The sequence below is a fragment of the Nematolebias whitei genome, chromosome 15, assembly GCF_014905685.2.
Source record: "Nematolebias whitei isolate Nwh7 chromosome 15, NemWhi1, whole genome shotgun sequence".
Lineage (NCBI taxonomy): Eukaryota > Metazoa > Chordata > Actinopteri > Cyprinodontiformes > Rivulidae > Nematolebias > Nematolebias whitei.
This window is the reverse complement of record NC_056512.1, coordinates 39,069,621-39,088,113: the sequence shown is the minus strand read 5'-3', so window position 1 is coordinate 39,088,113 and position 18,493 is coordinate 39,069,621. Positions and strand designations below refer to the sequence as shown.

General features: G+C 44.4%; 1 protein-coding gene across 1 annotated transcript; it reads right to left on the bottom strand.

Annotated features, from left to right (window-relative positions):
• Positions 1 to 650: 650 nt before the first annotated feature.
• foxk2b (forkhead box K2b) lies at positions 651 to 17,853 on the bottom strand. Its single transcript, XM_037689198.1, has 9 exons — positions 17,389 to 17,853; positions 8,706 to 8,900; positions 4,696 to 4,849; positions 3,928 to 4,074; positions 3,629 to 3,822; positions 2,947 to 3,152; positions 2,557 to 2,805; positions 2,250 to 2,447; positions 651 to 2,006 (listed from the first exon to the last, which is right to left on the bottom strand). Exons 1-9 carry the CDS (start codon positions 17,679 to 17,681, stop codon positions 1,822 to 1,824), a joined length of 1,821 nt encoding a protein of 606 aa, XP_037545126.1. The 5' UTR covers positions 17,682 to 17,853; the 3' UTR covers positions 651 to 1,821.
• Positions 17,854 to 18,493: the final 640 nt, after the last annotated feature.

Below are 18,493 nucleotides of genomic sequence, written 5' to 3'. Positions count from 1 at the left end.
TGGTATGTACCCCGGAAGTACCAGGTGTGAACTGTGTTGTCGTTACAGGAATGAACACAACCGGAGGTTTCTTCCTGTTAAACAGGAAGTTGTTTGGCTCGAGTGTGACTCTGCTCAGGATGAAGGGTTGAGTCAAAGTGAAGATTTGAAGTTGTTTGACATTTTATAATCCACTGAATTGGACTGTAGGACGATCGAACTGCTCTGAATTCAGATCTGTGTTGGGCCGAACCGCAGCTGATCTGATACATTTTGGTTTTATATATATAAATATATTTTAAGTTAGTGTTTGATGCAGGATGTGAAGTTTAGTGCCAGTCCAGTCTGCCTGAGTGGTTTTATTTAGGTCCTCCAACACAGAGGAGCGCCAGCTGATTTAATTTGATATAAATTGTTCATCCATTCATTATCTTTTACCTGCTTCTTCCTTCAAATTGATATTCTGGTCAGTTGTTGTTAACGATACTTTTCTGTCTCCACCTGTAATGGTATTATGTCATCAGAAGACATCCGGTTTGTATTTTAAGACTTTAATCTTCTTTATCAAACCATTTGAGCTGAAAACTGGTCCTACACTGCCCCCTGTGGACACCAGCAGAATTACAGCAAGAACTTAAAACAAAAAAGACTTTAAATTAATTTATTTAAAAAAGCATTTCTCCACTGAAGCAGAACAAACATCAATTTTTTTCTTGCTATTGTTTGGAACGTGTACAATCTGCCGGGTCGCCATAATCAAAGAAATGGGTGTGGGGGGGACTGGGTGGGGGTCTGCCAACACCACAACATCAACACAGCCTGGAGGGACAGTGAGAAGGAGCAAGGTATGATGGGAAACAAAAAGAACAATAATAAAAATAAAAAAAAACATTGAATCAAGTGCAGGTTGGGTTTAAAAAAAAGCAGTTTTTTTTGTTTTTCCTCCGTTTGGTCGACGGTTAAAGACTCTTCTCGTGTCAGATACATGCAACATCTGGTACTACACATGGAGATTTGCTTATATCTGTGCAGGTATTCAGATATGAAGGTATAAGAAAGCAGATTTATACGGATATGTCAGAACAAGGGCGGGGAAGGTTTACCAAATACACTGTTTCACAGAACAGAAAAGAACAAAAATCACAGAACAAAGATTTCTAACTCGGTTACCGAAATGTCACCAACCTCACCGCCTTGCATGCTTCCTTTGATTAATTTATTACTTTTCTAAATACATTTAAAAAATCCTATGCTCCACATTTTGAACAAATACTGCATATCTACGCACAGCTGCAATTAAGGAAGGTCAGTATTGTGAGGCTAGCTGCCACAGTTTTAGAAATCTTGGCTCCAAGTTGATCCCTTTATGATTTTTAGTTTTTATTTTTAATAATAATAATGATGATAAAAAGATGAACACTTGTCGTACTCGCCGCTCGGTTGGTCGTTGAAACGAGTCGGGGGAGGGCTTCCGGAGGCTCCGATCTGCTCTGAGGTAGGTGTGACAGAAAGGGGCGTCCAGTCCTCTCCTGGTTCTGATCAGTTGAGGTCAAAGGTCAGCGTGTTGTTAAGGCTTCCTGTGGTCTTGCGTTAGTCTTTCTCTCGTCACCGCAGCTCACAGGGGACACCTTTGAGGTTTCGTTTTTTTGTTCTCAACCCATTTTGCAGTTTTTAAAGGGGTGAACTTCATGACGTCAACAGAAAACCCGACTGAAACTGAAAAACGTCTCCGTTTGGCACCTCGGGAGGGAGCAGCAGGGAAACAAACGACAAAAGAAGAGGAGCGGGTGGTGAGAGATGGTGGTGGTTGAGGGGGCGGGGCTTGTGCGGTGCGTGGTCAGACTAGTTTGGTTGGTCGTTGGCTGCCGGCGAGTCCGTCTCTGCGGCGACGGGAGACGCGTCGTCCTCAGTCTTCACGCGCTTGGAGTCGGGCTGAACGACCAGCTGGTCCCCGTTCGGCCGCTTGGTGGGGAGGGAGGCGGAGGCCGAGGCGTGGGCCGCCAGCAGGTGGAGGGGGCTCGTCACAGCTGGAGCAGGACGGGAGGAAAAAAAGACGAGTTAGCAGAAAATGAGAGAAATGACAGCCGTTTGTCACGGACTAAAACATGACTTTTCTTCTCCAGACTAAAAACAATTCAACACGACTTAAAACTACGAGAACATTTTTGTTGACAAACAAAAACAAGACAACAATGTCTAACCCCGACCAGATCCAATCAGATTTAGTTTAGCTGTGTGAGGAGGCGGAGCTACAGAGGAACTCCTCTGACCTGAGCTGACGGGCGCCTGCAGGGCAGTGGTGAGGCTGTGGGTGCCGTTCTGTGCGATGGTCTTGATGGGCAGCTGGTGCTGACCCAGGGGGGCCTGCTGCACGATGGTAACAGTCTGCAGGGGGGCTGACTGGGAGCTCTGGAAGAAGCGAGTGGAGGCACCCAAAGAGCCGAGGCTGGGAAGTGTCTCGACTTTGACTGCGGAGAAACACAAACGTTCGGCTTTCAGAATAAAACAAACGGATCCTGGAGTAAATCGATGGAGCAAAGCAGCAGCTCCAGTTCTTGGTGGAGGTTTGTGCCTCACCTTTGACCTCGGCGTGCTCCCCGTTCTCCTGCGGCTCGCTCTTGATGATGGTGGCTGGTTGGGCGATGACGGCCGTGGCGGGGCTGAGGGACCCGGCCGGGATCTGCTGCAGAACGTGAACCGTCTGGACCGCGGGCTGCGATGCGCCGGTGCCCACTGGGGAGGCCATGGTGTAGGTCACAGGCTTGATGGTTTGAGGTAACGAGCGCTGGACTGCTATGAGGACCGGCTGATTGCTAACAGGCGAGCCTGGATCAGAACATTTACATGACAAGCGTCTCAACCTTTGATTTGGTTCTCAGTGAAACAGGAAACAGGCGTTAGCTTGTTTAGATGTTTATCAACAGCTGGAGATGATTCTTCACTGCTCTGATAAAACAGCTCTCGTACCTGGTGTGTTTTGTGCAAAGCGTGCTTCCTGGATCACTGCCAGTTTGGGCTGGACTGTGGTGGTGGTGGGTGCTGGGGCGGGAGCGGAGGACGTGTCCGGTTCCACGGGGACAGGGGAGCCCTCTCGCGACAGGCTGTCGGGGGTCTGGACGCCGCTGGAGTGAGCGGAGAGAATCCCCGAGTGATTGGGAGAGGCCGGGGCGCTCCTGTGGTGTCGGGACAGAACCATCAGAGGCGGTGATGCACAAAATACAAGAAAATACACTGAATAAAAACCATCATACTGTTATATTAAACACTGGTGACTGAGATTATAAACGGATTAAACAAGCGTCGCCCCCTGCTGGTCATTCAGCAGAATGCAGCTTTAAATTTATCACATTACATTTTTACTGTTCTGAAGGGGAGAGAAATTCTAATCTGGGTCTCTACAGCCCATCAGGGGGTACAGATAGGAAAAAAAACTAGACCAGAACAAAGAAAGAAACAAATATTTGAAGCATCCTAACATGACAAACTCCAAAACAGCAAATTGTAGAAAAAAAATATTCAAATAATAAAGCCAGAGAAATTCTAATCGTTACGGCTTTACAGAGAAAACTGAGCAGTCAGTGTCTAACTTTCATCAGATGGGTCAAAACAAGAAGCTCAAAGTCAACATGACTGTGGGACACATCCAGACCTGGAGGAGAGGGGTCCGTGTGGGGTCCTGAAGCAGGGGACTCCACGAGGCCTTCGTTTCCTGAAAGCCTGCTCGATCAGCTTGGCTTCTGAAGACGGGTCTATCCTCCAGAAGGAGCCTTTGCCCGGCTCCTCCTGCGACCTCGCCACTTTGATGAAGTAGCGGTTCAGCGACAGGTTGTGACGGATCGAGTTCTGCGTGAAAACGAGACAAAAAGGGGATTCACGGGTTTGCTGCTGCGCCTCCGCTGACCCAGGAGCCAGAGGGGTCTGATCAGAGACCACGGGGCCAGAACCCACCTGCCAGCCTTTGTCTGCGGTCCTGTAGTAGGGGTAGTTCTTTGTGATGTGGTTGTAGATTCCGTTTAGTGTTAGCTGCATGTCCGGAGCCAACGTGATGGCCTGGACGATCAGCTGTGCATAGGAGTACGGAGGCTTGGAGTCGTCCTGAGGAGACAGAAGACTCACAGCTGAAATATTCACTTCAGTTCCTCTTAAAAACAAAAGAGTCTTTTCCCTTTGATGCAGCTGTAAAGCATCACACAGTGCTGGCTAATGCTGCTACATGTTCTTTAGCATCCTCCTGTTGTTTTAGTTGTGATTTATAACTAATAACTTTATTCTTTCCATGATAAAAAAGCAGGATAAGGAAATAAAACATGTCTGATCAGCAGCAGGATTTATATGGGCAGAGTCCAGTCAGACATTTTTAACCTTGGAAACCAAAGTGTCTGAGAACTACATCATTGTGGATCCATAGACAGGAATTAATGTGTGTAAAAAATAATAATCACACAATTTACATTATTTTGTTAAGGTCTTTATACAGAAACAAATAAAACAAATCTATATGTAAAACTGCGCGTTTCTTCCTGTCAGCTGATTGGTCGACGTTCTGTCAATCTCAAAGTTAACGATCCAATCAGAGAACAGGCGGGTTGGGCTGCCGGGGTGGCTCTTTACTGAAAAATCACTTTCAACAGTGAAGCCAAACATACAGTGCATGACAGGATGTGTGCAAAGCTCACACAGGCAACGACTCAGGCGAGTCGGAGACCCGGCTCTCACCTTGGGGCTGTCCCCCTCGGACGGTTCTTTGTCGTTCTCGGGCTGGGAGTTGTCGTTTATGAGCTGCAGCTCTACAGAGCTGACCATACGACCCCCCATCCTGTAGCCCGACGAGCCCGCACCCCGAGGGCTGGAGGGGCAAGAGTTCGCAGCGCTGCAAGAAGACAAAATTAAAAGACAAAAAACAAACTCAGCTGCAGAGAACATCTCAACCAGTTCAAGACCCGACGTTTGATTCAGTGTTTATGAAAACCCCAGAGACCCGCTCCACTTCAGCTGCCCGTCAGAAACTCCTGAGGAGACTTCTGAGGAAACTGCATCAAGGTGCAGATATTATGGTCTGTCAGGCAGGCAAACATCTAAAGCCTTTGCCAATCATCAAGTGCCAGCCTGGTGTGCTTTCATCGCTTTCGTCTTTATTGAATGTTCATGAGGCGTTCACTCTACAGTGATCCGTTTTTCTTCTGTACGTTTTTCAGTGCAACTCTCGTCCCGCAGCTTTTCATTTATTTAGCTGTTTATGCTAATTGAAGCTTTTTCAGCTATTTCCACATGTTTTTTGCACTCATTTCAACTTTTTTAGCCCATTTCAGCAAAACTGTGCTCGCTCCACATCCTTCTGGTAATTTAAGCTTCTTTCTGCTTTTTTTTAGCTACTTTTCGGGTGTTTAATGTGCTAATTTCAGCCTTAAAAAAAAAAAAATAATCCAAATTTTTGTGCTCATTTCTGCTAATTCCAGCCTAACTGGGCAAATGTGTTCTTTCTATTTTTTTCCGCTAATTTATGCTTGTTCTACCTTTTTAGCTAATTTTAGCCGTTTTCAGATAAATTCAAGTTTTTCATGGAAATCTCTGCTCCTTTCAGCCTAATTAACTTATTTCTGCTAATTTCAGCTTCTTATGCTCCTTTCAGCTTATTTCTGCTAGTTTCAGTTATTTCAGCTACTATTTAACTGTTTTATTGCAATTGTAGCTTTTTCAGCTAATTCCACATTTTTGCACACATTTCTACTTTTTTCAACCCAATTCAGCAAAAATGCGCTCTCTCCACTTCCTTCTGGTAACTTAAGCTTCTTTCTGCCTTTTTAGCTACTCTACAGTTGTTTTTGCTGATTTCAGTTTTTTCAGATCATTTCCACATTGTTTGTGCTTATTTCTGCTTCTTTAAGCCTAATTGGGCAAACATGTTTTTTTCTACTTTTTTCTGCTAACTTAGGCTTATTCTTCCATTTCAACTACATTTCAGCATGTTGTTTTTTTTATAGCTAATTTCAGCTGTTTTTCAGCAAGTTTTTCTGCTATAAGCATTCACACTGCATTTTCGCAGGAAATGCAATTTCTCTAGTGAGTTCTCTTCATGATGCCGTCTGTAAAATAATTAAATCAACGTACAGAACGCTAACGAGCATCATGGAGGTGAGTGTTTTGAGGACTGCTTCAGTGAGCATTGCTGTTATTTTCACGTTGTCACCGGTAGCTTCACCGGTAGTTTCAAAGATTTTTTGGGACGTCTCCCTTTAAAGGAGAAGGAAGTGATGCAGCATTGCTCTACTTTAGTGTTCCTGCATCACAAGGAAGTTATTTCTGCTAATCAAGTCTATTTTTTCAGCTGAAACATGTTAAAGTAGAACTTCTGTATTTAGTGACGGGGACAGTAGCTTTTATTACTGAAGCTGTGAATCCTCTTCATCACTTAAATCTACACGAAACAGACACAATGAGAGGAAACCTGCGTTTGAGACAACCTGAGGGTCTGAGTCACCCCCCACCCCCACCCCCCACTCCAGTCCTGCCAGCAGAGAACTAAGCCTAAGCTGATCAGCAGAGACCCCGCCAAGGTCAGCTGACAGCTCAAGGTCCAGCCGGGGCAACGTGGGCCTCAGAACCAGCAGAGAGAGCAGAGCTGCACAGGATCATATTTAAACAACACGTCGGGGTTAGACCCGTTTAGTCCCTTCTACAGGTGCACCTCAAAAAATTTGATTATCGTGAAAAAGTCCAATATTTTCTGTCACACTGCAGAAACTCACATAGATTCACTAAACACAGTGAAATATTTCAAGCCTTTATTTCTTGTAATCTTGAAGATTATAGGAGTTGATGGGGGAGAGGGCGGGCCCCAGAAATCATCTTATCACCAGCAAACTGTTTTTTTTTTTTTCCCCACTATGGGAGTTGGTGCTTGTGGGACTTGGTTTGTTTGTGGCTCCTCAGACTGATGAAGTCCTTTAAATGAAGGACGAAACGTTTCAGAATAAGAAAAACAAAGAGACCGTAATGTTGGATTTTTACCTGGATTACTTACGATTGATGATTAGAGCTGACAGATTTATTTATTTTATTAACATTTATGTAACCGGGGAAATCCCACTGAGATCACAGATCTCTGCTGCAAGGGAGGCCTCAGGCCTGGAGGCAGCCTAACATGCATGTTTTTGTTCCGTGGGAGGAAACCGGAGTACCCGGAGAAAACCCACGCATTCACGGAGAGAACATGCAAACTCCACACAGAAAGACCCCAGGTCCAACCGGGGATTGAACCCAGGACCTTCTTGCTGTGAGGCAACAGTGCTAACCACTGAGCCGTCGTGCTGCCACAGATTATGATAAACTAAAAATCAGAGTCTCAGTAAATGAGAATATTCCAGAGCCGGTTGTCAACGTGGGCCGAGTCCTGCTGGAAAATGAAACCAGCTTCTCCATAAAGCTCGTCAGCAGAAGGAAGCACGAAGAGCTCTAAAATGTCCTGCTAGATGGATGCTGCATGGACTGTGGACTTCAGAGAACCCAGTGGACCAGAACCAGCAGTGGACATGGATCCAAACCATCCTTGACTGTGAAAACTTCACTCTGGACTTCAACACCGTGGATTCTGGAACTCTCCCCTCTTCCTCCAGAAATGACATAAAAATGTACTTTCATGTGGAAAGAGGACGTTGGACCACTGAGAGACAGCCCAGCTCTTTGTCTCCTCAGCAGGTAAGACACTTCTGATGTTGTCTCTGGTTCAGGAGTGGCTGGACTCGAGGAATGAGACATTTGTAGCTCATGTTCAGGAGGTAATCAGCTGATGAGGGTGAGACACCAGGAGTTTACAATATTCAACTTCTTCACAATATTCTTATTTTCTGAGACTCTGAATCATAATCATCATAATGATAATCATAATAATCATCATGATGATTATGATAATTATAATCATGATTATGTATCATCATCATCATGATTCTGATAAATAATCATAATCATGATTACGATTATCAAAATCATCATCATGATAATCATAATAATCATCATGATGATTATGATAATTATAATCATGATTATTTATCATCATCATGATTCTGATAATCGTAATGATTATGAATATCATAATCATGATGATGATGATAAATAATCATGATTATAATTATCATAATCATGCTTATTATAAATCATCATCAAGATTATGATTATCATAATCATGATAAATCATCATGATTATGATAAATCATAATCATGATGATTTATCAGAATCGTCAACGATTCTGATAATCATCATGATTACGTTTATTTATCATAATACTCATCATGATTATCATAATACTCATCATGATTATTTATCAAAATCATCATCATGGTTATTTATCAAAATCATCATCATGATAGTGATAAATAATAATAATGATTATCATCAACATGATTATGATAATCATGATTATTTATCATAATCATCATGATTATCATAATCATCATCATGATTATAATAAATAATCCCAATCATGATTATCATAATCATCATCATCATTATTATTTATCATAATCATCAATATTATTATTTATCATAATAATCATCATGATAATCATAATCTTCATCATGATGATTATTTATCATAATCATCATGATGATTATGATAAAGGCTGAAATATTTCACTCTATAATGAACAATTGATCTGAAACGACTGACAGGAAGTGTTGAACCCTTCCAGGACGTTCTAACTGTTGGAGCTGCACCTGTAAACGGTTCTACCTGATGGTGCCGGTGGGCGATGGCAGGGGGCTCATTAGGTGAGCGATGTTGTCTGGAATGTTGATGGTCAGGGGGGAGATCTGGGGCTGTACTGGTTTCACCGGGGACTCCGGGGCCTCACGCTTTGCTTTCTTCCCACTGGGCAGTGCTGTGAACATGATCTTAATGTTTGTGCTGGGGAACCTGAACGTGCACCTGCAGGAAGAAAACAGAAGGATCAGAAACCACCCACCGGTTCTCTGTGCAGCCTCGGAACGTTTCGGAACACGTGCAAAGACCCGACGACGCTCCGATGTCCCAGTTCAAGGATGGAGCGACATCCTCAGAGGAAAACTGGGCTAAATACAGCAGAGTGATATAAAAAGAACCGCTTAAAGAGCTTTTACCTTTCTGTTGTGTCAGAAGTGACAACAAGAGAAACTCCTGGCTTTAATGAGTAACGTTAATTAATCACTTTGTATAAATGTGCACTGATGGAGCCAACTCAGGCGCCCGGGCGTCTCAAACAACAACAATCATTTTGAAACATCGAGCGTCAGAGTTATTTTTGAATTTTACTTCAGTACACAGACACAACCGGAGCATCGTGAACAGCTTTAATGTCTATAATTAACACTGAGAGAGAACAAACGGTTAAAGAAAGAAATCAACTTTTTCTTCTAACAAAGAACTTGAGCAGGAAAAAAAAAAACTAATAAAACTTGACTTTTAAACGCGCTGCTTGTTTCTGCAACAGGGGACGAAAAAGAACGATCTGGATGAAGTCTGAACCATTCAGGCAGAGCTGAAAACCTCCTAAACCCTGGATAGGACCCGGCTACAGAACTCAAACTGCTTTTCACAGTCAACCCTGCTCAGCTCGTCAGGCGGAGTACAGTATCCCTGACACCATCTTAAATTAGCTTTGCTGCTCACAGAAACGCTTCCTGAAGCAGAGCGATGAGAGGAGAGGCTTTATGGAAGCTCCTTAAATAACACCAGACACGTTTCACGTCCAACGACTGACGGGCAGGGAACGATCGAAACGGAACAACCTGGCTCCTTCGTGTTTCTTCCTGTACGTCACTTTACTGTCAACAAACAAAAACGCACCGAGATCAACACTTTACGTGAAACATGCATCATCTGGCACTTCACAGTTCAACCCGATTGTGATTCAGAGACTATAAATTAAACAGCATAAGGAAACACTGATTTAAATATGTCTATGCTTAACAAAGGGCACAACAAGAAAAGTCTAAACCGCTTACTGCAGAGCAATAGTTAGCATGGATGCTAACCCGTATAGTTCATAAACACAGTCGAGTTGTAACTCCATCTATTGCCTACAGACAATCAGGGTTCGACAGCGACATGTTTCTAGTCCACAAACATCTTCTTCTGCAGCTTGGACAGCTTTCATCAGTCGGTGTAGGAAGCCGAGTTAGACTCAGGTAAAATCAAAGTCCTCACGACTCCATGCTGAACTGCTGCTGCAATAATTCAGCGTTTCTGCTACGACGTCCTTTTTGTCTTTAAACGATCCGGGTTCTGTAAAAATCAAGTGCACGGGCCCACGCTCAGGCGGTCCTCTCTGTTGCTCCTGTCAACATCAGAAGGCCTTCTGGCACCAACACATGATGTTACTGGTCCTTTGATTTGATGGATTTTATGCTTGTTGCGTGTGCGTGCTAGTGCACAGCACTTTGACCAACAGCGTTGTTTCTAAAGTGCTTTGTAAATAAAGTTGTATTGTATTATTGTTCTGATTTCTCAGTTGAACTGATACTTAAGATTATTATGATGATTCAAATCCTCACACAAGAAACAGAAAAGCTGTTGTTTTTTTGTTTTTTTTAGGATTATGAAGAATAACCGTGCGTCTATAATAAATACCGCCGAGCAAATATGAAACTTCAAAGCTTGGATTTTTAAGGATCTTCTACTCTGTTCACACTGCAGGTGTTCAGGCTCAGACCTGATGTTTCTGTGTGGACGTTCACATTAAAAAACTTTTATTTTCCTCCATCCGACTCCAGTGTGAACAGTCCAGAAGCGACCGCAGACGTGACGTCACCCGCAGCACGCTGTGCTTATGGGAGGAAAGATGGAGGCTACATGTGTTAGCATGAGCGGATAGGTTCTGCAGGACTTGGACGATCGGAACCAACTAAATTATTGTCGTTTCCTCCGCTGTTTGTACCGACACAGATTTGCACTTCTGGAACGGGAGCGAAGTATTGAAGGTAAAAACAAACTCGTATGGATCCCATCGTGTTCGTATCCATATGGTCCGACACCAGCGTTGGTGTGAAGTCTGGGGCAGGACAAACGGGATGACCGTCCTGCAGCTGGAGACGTGGAGCTCCAAGCTCTAAACTGAACATGCTGGTACCAGTAAAATCATTATTTCGTTCAAAGGGACTATATTTACAGGATTTTAGCTCGTGTAGTAATTTAATACTTTTTATTTTTATGTGTGATCATTTACTAAATTGCATTTATCACAGTACAGTTATCTCAATCTGGTTCTAAATATAATCAAGTTGAGCTCCTCCAGAAACGCCTTGTTGTTTAAACACTATTATATTATATACTATTAAACATTAAACGTGGTCACCTTCGGTTAGTGTCCTGCTTGGAAAATAGTCCAGGGAACACTGCTGGTGCTCTCACCTGCAGTCTGAGTCAGGAACACTGCGATCACCTGCCGTGCGTCAGACAGCAGGCCCCGCCCCGCCCCGCTCTGATTGGCTCAAACTGTGGCTCTGGTTCTGATCATTTGTTGAAAGCAGCGTTGCTTTAATCCCTGGCTCACGAATAGATTTGTTTTTAACAAGACCACAACAAAACGCGTTCTTTCCCCCCCTTTCGATTTCACTGATGATGGAAGCGTGTCGTGGCGACGGAGAACTTGTCCACGGGACAACCCCGAGGTGACGTCTGGTTGTCCCGAGATGGAAACAGGCCGTCTCAGACGACTGGAAACCACATCTGTATACTTCTCCTTCACTGATGTAAAAGTTGTACAAGACTCAAGGATTTTTTTATTGCCATACCAGTAGGCCCGTCACAATAACTAATTTTGCTGGGCAATTAATTGTCTCAGAAATTATCGCAATAAACGATAATATTGTTTGAAATTTGAAAATAATTAATAATTGTTAAATTTAAGAAGAAATGTTTAATTTGTTTTGTGCGTAGTACCTTTGTTTGACCACCGGATGGCAGTATAAAACTGTTTGAACCGAAGGATGGATAGTGAGGGAGCAAGCAGCGTGTCTCTTTAAGACAAATGGGAAGGAGGCCACTTGACGTGACATGGGCTGTTTCTCTTCAGTTTTCAAAATGGTGGACGATCGGTGTGCTTTGAGCTCTCATTTTTCACACAAAGCTTTTAATAAAAAAATCAGTAAACAAGTTCTCAGCTTCTTTTTACACGAAGGCACGGGTTTCAACCATGAATTCTGGAGCTTCGACGAGTTGGAGGTGTTTTTCCCGAGGTCGGCCTGTTAGCTTAGCTCGTAGCTTAGCTTCTCAGCTTAGCTGCTTTTAACAATCCAAAAACACGATTTTGGGCGATTAAAACATATTTTAACGAGAAACGAAAGGGAGGGGTCAGTGAAGAGCACCGGAGTTGAGTTCGTCATCCAGTGTCTTCAGGAGAAAGAGAGACACGAAGAAACGATGAAGCCAATAAATGAAAATGAGGTCGATCATTTTCATTTATCATGCGATTAATTGATTTATTGTTTACGGCGACACGCCTACATACCAGCTCAAATGTGCATGTTTATGGTACGAAATTCGGACTCGGGTTCCAGATGAAGAAGCCTAACAATGAACAATTAATGTGACAGTCGTTCAGAATACAGGTCGCTGCATCTCATTTATTACCAAACACGAAAAAGACCCGGGTCGGATTTGTTACACTCAAGACTGTCAAAGTATTTTTAATCTTTTTATAAAAGGAAAAATAAATAAAATTGAGCCTCATTTTCCTGCGTGTGAACAAAACCTTTGTGACAGAACTGTCACAAACAACCAGTGAAAGATTTCTGTCCAACAGAACCCAAACTTAGACCAACTCTGAAATCTGAGTTTGAAGTTCAAATGTTTTTGTACTAAGAAATTTAATGGTATTAACACCCCCCCCCCCCCCCACACACACACACACACACAATTACTGAAGCCTCTTTATAGCCTCATTATTTCTGCTGCAAGAACAAAGAGGCCCAAACTCCAAAAAGGCGCAGTTGCTACGCTGCTGAACTACGAGGACGGCAACAAAAACAAAGCTTTCCCTTGAATTTCACCCCCATCCGCTCGGCTGGGGGTGGGGGTGGGGGGGTGGATCTAGCTGTGGCTCAGTTTACGTCATTAAAGAGGAATCCCTGGAATACCATCGACCCTCTGAGCCACGCTCCCTCGTCTAAAACAACTGCCGGGGCGGTGTTTTTATCAGAAATGTACATTTAATTAAAGCCAAAACGATAAAGAAGCTGTTTATCATCTCGTCAACATCAGGAGCTGAAAACAACATTTTGAATTCCTTGCAGAGCTTTTAGGCTGAAGTCTGCTGGAGCGGCACGAAGAAAAGGAGGTGCAGAAACACATTTGTGCACGAGGACGGTTAAGAAACGGCATCAAGTCAAAACAAGTCGTCTCTCTCCGTGCACAGCAGGAAAGTGTCGGGGTTTGTTTTTGGTTGAAAGATTGCACAATAACGAGTGAGCGGTGTGCAAAGTCTGAGCCGTGCTGGCAGACGCCGGTGGGTTTGTTTACATCGAAGGGCACTTCTGCGAATAAACCGCCACGGCGCTTCGATCCCAAACAAATCTGTCGGAACCAGACACAAACAGGCCGCTGGAGTTCAGGCTCTGAAACGGGTTCTATGAGCGACGCTGACGAGACATGCTTCTTTACACATTAAAACTTTAAACTTGTGCAACAATGAGATGCGTCAAATAAACAGAATCTGTAAAAACGTTTAAAATCAGGTCAATATTCACTAATCCTACTCTCGTGAAAGTGACACAATGAATATAGTTATCATTTACCATTTTATTATTTATTATTCTCAACCAGTCGGACTTGGGTAAATGATTAACGGTCAGTTTTCTCACACGATGCTGGAAGAATTATTAATGTTTGAAACATGGCGGGACTCTGCACCTTGTTGAAGTGTATTCTCACTGACGAGGGTTTACACGTACAACTTGTGGTATAGACGTTATTAAATTAGCAATTTGTCACTTCACCTGATATGTCTTTTAATATACATACATATATATATATATATATATATATATATATATATATATATATATATATATATATATATATATATATATGGGAAAGCAGATTAAATGCATTAAATTGTTTTTTATTGTTCTTAAAACTAATCAAATACTGACATTTTTCACGTTATATGATAAATAAATTACTTCAATCAGATCAGAAGCCAAAACTATTTTTCTACTCTGCAAAAAAATTCTTTAAAAAGTGCGTTTTTGCATTTCTTCGACAGGATGGACTCAACAGAAACTCTGCAAAGAGTTCCTTCTAAAACCTTGTTGTCAGCTCACAGACCAATACTAAATGGTTGTTTATTATTTAGAAACAAACAAAATATCTGGGACAAATCAATCATTCATATTTACTGTTATAGTTGAAACTTTACCCTAGTTTTAAAAAAAAGGTTCGAGGTGAAAAACTATTTCCACCACAGTTTGACAAAGATCATCATCATGGCAAAAAGGGGCCGCGGTAGCTCGGCGGTCAGAGGCACGGTCTTGTAATCCCGAGGTTGCGGGTTCGAGCCCAGGTTGCGTCAGAAAGGGCACCCGGCGTAAAACAAATGGCAAATCTTTCATGCGAGTTCGCTCACTGACGTCTGAAGAAGGGAGCAGCCAAAAGAAACCTACTGTTCAACGGGGTACAACAATTAAGTTACAGCATTTTGAGATTTAACATTTTGTGATAAATAATGGCTCGAATTTGCATCGAACAACGTGAAGTCATATTTTCTACACATTTAAGTTTCTTTTAATAAACAAGTTGCCCCTACCATAATACAAGGAGGGCGCCCCGCCCTGTCAACAGAACCAAGCGCCCCGCCGACCGAACTGTTCCCCCACAGCTGCCGGAAATGACGTAGAGCTAAGCTAGCAGCACGCAATACAGACACGCTAGCTAAAAAGCTACAGAGGTAGCGCTGCGACTCCCTCATGCTGAGCCGTTACCTTCACCCTCCCCCCCGGTCGACAACTGTTGGCAGCACGCAACACAGATGTGTCTCCGTCCACCCCCCACGACAAAAACAACGAAAGAGATGAGCGTCCTGCCAAGGCAAGTAACCTAGAGGAAACACTGACCTGATAACGTAAATCACTGCATGACTAAAATCGAGTTTGTTACAGCAGAAAACTCGTTATTTCGTCGTTACCGTTCCAACGTTTAATAAAGGAATAAATATAAAGGAGTGAAGGGAGTTGAATTAAAAGGTTGTTGCTTTCTTGTTTTTGGCTGTTGCAAACAGGAAGTAAACACTAGAGCCTGACCGATACATCGCTAGGGCCAATATTTTTAGGCCGATTTAGGCATTTGGGGACACATCGATATTGGCGATGTCCAAAATGTCCATAACGGTCGGGCTCTAGTAAACACACAGATGATTAATGGAAGTCTGGGAATTTACTCTGTGTATCACAAGCGCAGATTCCCATTTTATCTCTATACAATTAGAACCAACAATTACAATCTAGTGTAAATGAAAGCTGTTAGTTAAGTCTGTTTCAGAACAATCCTAAACGCATGGCTCAGTTCAGGGGAGTTGCTAGGCATACAGTCGCACAGGGACACAGCAACGCGTCACTCCATTAAAGAGCCTGAGCCCTTAAGTACTTTGTAAGTACCCCCATATTTACCCTTTAGGTACCCCATAAGTACCCTGTAATTACCATGTAGGTACCCTGTCTAAGATTCATATTTATTGGTCAAGCATGAAAAGAACTCACAAGGCAGTTGTCTCTCATGTAGTATACAACAATATTTTATTAAATGCACATTCTCACTCAAGTATCTGTGATTACCCTGTAGGTTTCCCCATATCCATCTTATAAATAAATAACCAGTAAATGACCTTATGGAAGTGCCCTTGAAGTAACTAATTACTCTGTAAATATCCTGTACGTACCCTCAGAAGTACCTTGTAAGACCTGTGTACGTACCCCATACTGGGCCCTGCGTACTTCATCCAAAGCAGAGAAATCGCCTCTAATTGACGTAGTTGCGTGACAGAAATGTCGTAATTTTGTTCTGGTAGATGCTTCGTACGCCTCTTCTCGACACGCAGCCCGGGCCGATCGTTGGCTCACAGGAGCATACTCAAAAGTATTGTGTGACTGGTCAGAAGTTCAAGGGTGTGTTTGTTTCTGCGGAAAGGCGCTTTAACAGCAATGTCGTCATTTTGCTTCAAAGTACTCCTCTTCCAGTAGCCGGCTGTTGCGCGCGCAGGCAACACGCCGTTGGCCGAGGCAGTCAGAAAAGTGTGGGCTTCTCTTTGTGACAGGCCAAATGGCGAATACAGGGACAGAGTAATTTTTTTTCTTTTTACGTCGGATGTCCTTTTTGGCACAATCTGGGCTCGAACTCGCAACCTCAGGATGACAAGGCCACGACACTGACCACCGAACTACAGCCCTCGAATCTCTCACAAGTACCTGTAATTACACTGCAAGTGCCCTCTTCCCTACTTTGTAAATATAATAACAATAATAATATATGAAAACATGGTTTTAACATTTATTAGTACCTTGTAAGAACTGTGTATGTTCCTCATCATTACCCCGTGGTCACCCTGAATGTACCACCTTCTGTACCCCGTCTGTCATGACCTTGTATTTACTTTACAGTACCCAGTTTTAAACTCTTTTACGTTGACACCACGGTCTCCATCCCAGAGTCCTTCAAATAATATATTTGATATTAGTTTTCAAAAAGTGTCACCACAGAATGACAGGAATTTGTTACATTTTGCGTTGTAAATATGCACATAAGTTTAATCAATTTTATGGGGGGGGGGGGGGGGGGGGGGGGGCACGAGCCCCCCCATTACAATGCACGTGGCACCGCCTATGGCTCCCACCACCCCGGGACCGAAGTGTTGAGGTAGCGGCTTAAAGAGCCGTTTTCCCGCCGGAGGCTGCGAGCCGGGCTCGGCCTCAGTGGGGCAGAGGTCACGGGTCGTGCAGGTGGAGCTGCTGGGAGCCGGCAGGGCGGGACGGAACGGTTTGTTTACATTTTCAGGAGCTCCATTCACAAAAAAACAACAAAAACAAGCAGGCTGCAGATAAACACACCGAATGTTTACACTGACACGAGGACATATCTCTGGCTTCAACGGCAGAGAAATAAGCGACCTCTGGCTGATCAACATCGTGTTAGGCCCGATTACAAGCGGCGGAGGGCCACTTGAGCCGGGCGGGACGGAGGAATGCGAGGCGGGTAACAGCACGGAGGAATGTCAACAAAGACCAGGGCTAGTTTGGAAACAGGATGCGGATTCTTGCTAACATGCTAAAGCACGTGGCCCTTTCGCCCCCTTGTTAGCTAAAATAAACCAATGTTGTTAACTTTAGCCGTTCGGCTAACATCCACATGTTCGGCAAGGGGTGGCGGGGGGTGGAGGGGGGGGACTTACATTCGTGGTAGCTGCAGAGGAGGGGCGCCCCGTCTGAGGAACACTCCGTCCACAAACACCCCGTTTTTCCCCAGACACCTCAGGTAGAAGTCCCCGCCGCCCGTGCCGTCGTCGCTGGTGGTGAAAATCTCCAGATGCCTCCGGGAGATGAAGCTCGAGTGGCCCATGCTCACATCCACGGAGCCCTGAGAGGAGTTCCGGCCGATGGTCACCGAGCGCTTCTTCATCATGTATTCGAACTCACGGCCCTCGAGCCGGGCAACCGGCCCAGACGATCCGCTAACCACAGCCATGATGCTCGGGGGTTAAAGCCTCGAAATGTTAGATATGCCCGGGAGGGAGATTGAATAAAACAGCACTGCACAGACTGGCCCTTCACAGGGGGAGGGGGGATCAAACTGAAAACAGGAATCCAAAGGGAAACATGCGAGGCCAGGGACAGCGGCTCCGACCCACCGCCGAGAGAAAGGGGAGCGGAGAGATCCAACCGAACCGGCCAGAGGCGGGAGGGGCGTGACTCACGCCTGTTCACCAATCAGAATCCAAGAGAGCGACAGGGCGCTGCGGCTATAACCAATCAGATGCGAGCACTACCCAGAGGACAGAGTCAAGGTCGGTTGAAGTGCAGCAGTACGTGCTTCTGCTGCTGGGGCGGGTGGAAGACACGGAGAGGAACCTGAACGGAGGAGGAGCGGATCGGTCGGTTTTCAAACAGACAAACCGTCTCGTTATTCAGCAAAAAACGGAATAGAACCGACGACTCGCGGCGGTGCATCGACGCGGGCGTCTAACCGCGCGCTGCAGCCAAGAATCAGACACACGTTATGGGATGGGATCAGCACGCGGGTCCGCCTCCGCAGACTCCAGCTCTGGTTTTCTGACAGGCTCCATTTGCAGCATCTCGTTATTTAATGACGAGGTTAGATTTTATTTCAAACGGTCAGCTGAAACACTTCTCTTTGCCTTGACGCTCAGATGTTCTCCTGCAGATGTTTAAACCTGGACTGGGCGGTTCTGGCTCTGCCCGGCACCGTCCGTATCAGTGCGTGCGCGCGGGTGTGTGTGTGTGTGTGTGGGGGGGGGGGGGGGGGGGGGGGGGGGTTTT

Coding starts and splice junctions, on each gene's coding strand:
- foxk2b (XM_037689198.1), bottom strand. CDS start 17,681: ATGGCTGTGGTTAGCGGATCGTCTGGGCCGGTTGCCCGGCTCGAGGGC. Junction 2,806..2,946: donor CTTTGCACAAAACACACCAG/GTACGAGAGCTG, acceptor GTTCTGATCCAG/GCTCGCCTGTTAGCAATCAG. Junction 2,007..2,249: donor GCAGGCGCCCGTCAGCTCAG/GTCAGAGGAGTT, acceptor GTCCTGCTCCAG/CTGTGACGAGCCCCCTCCAC.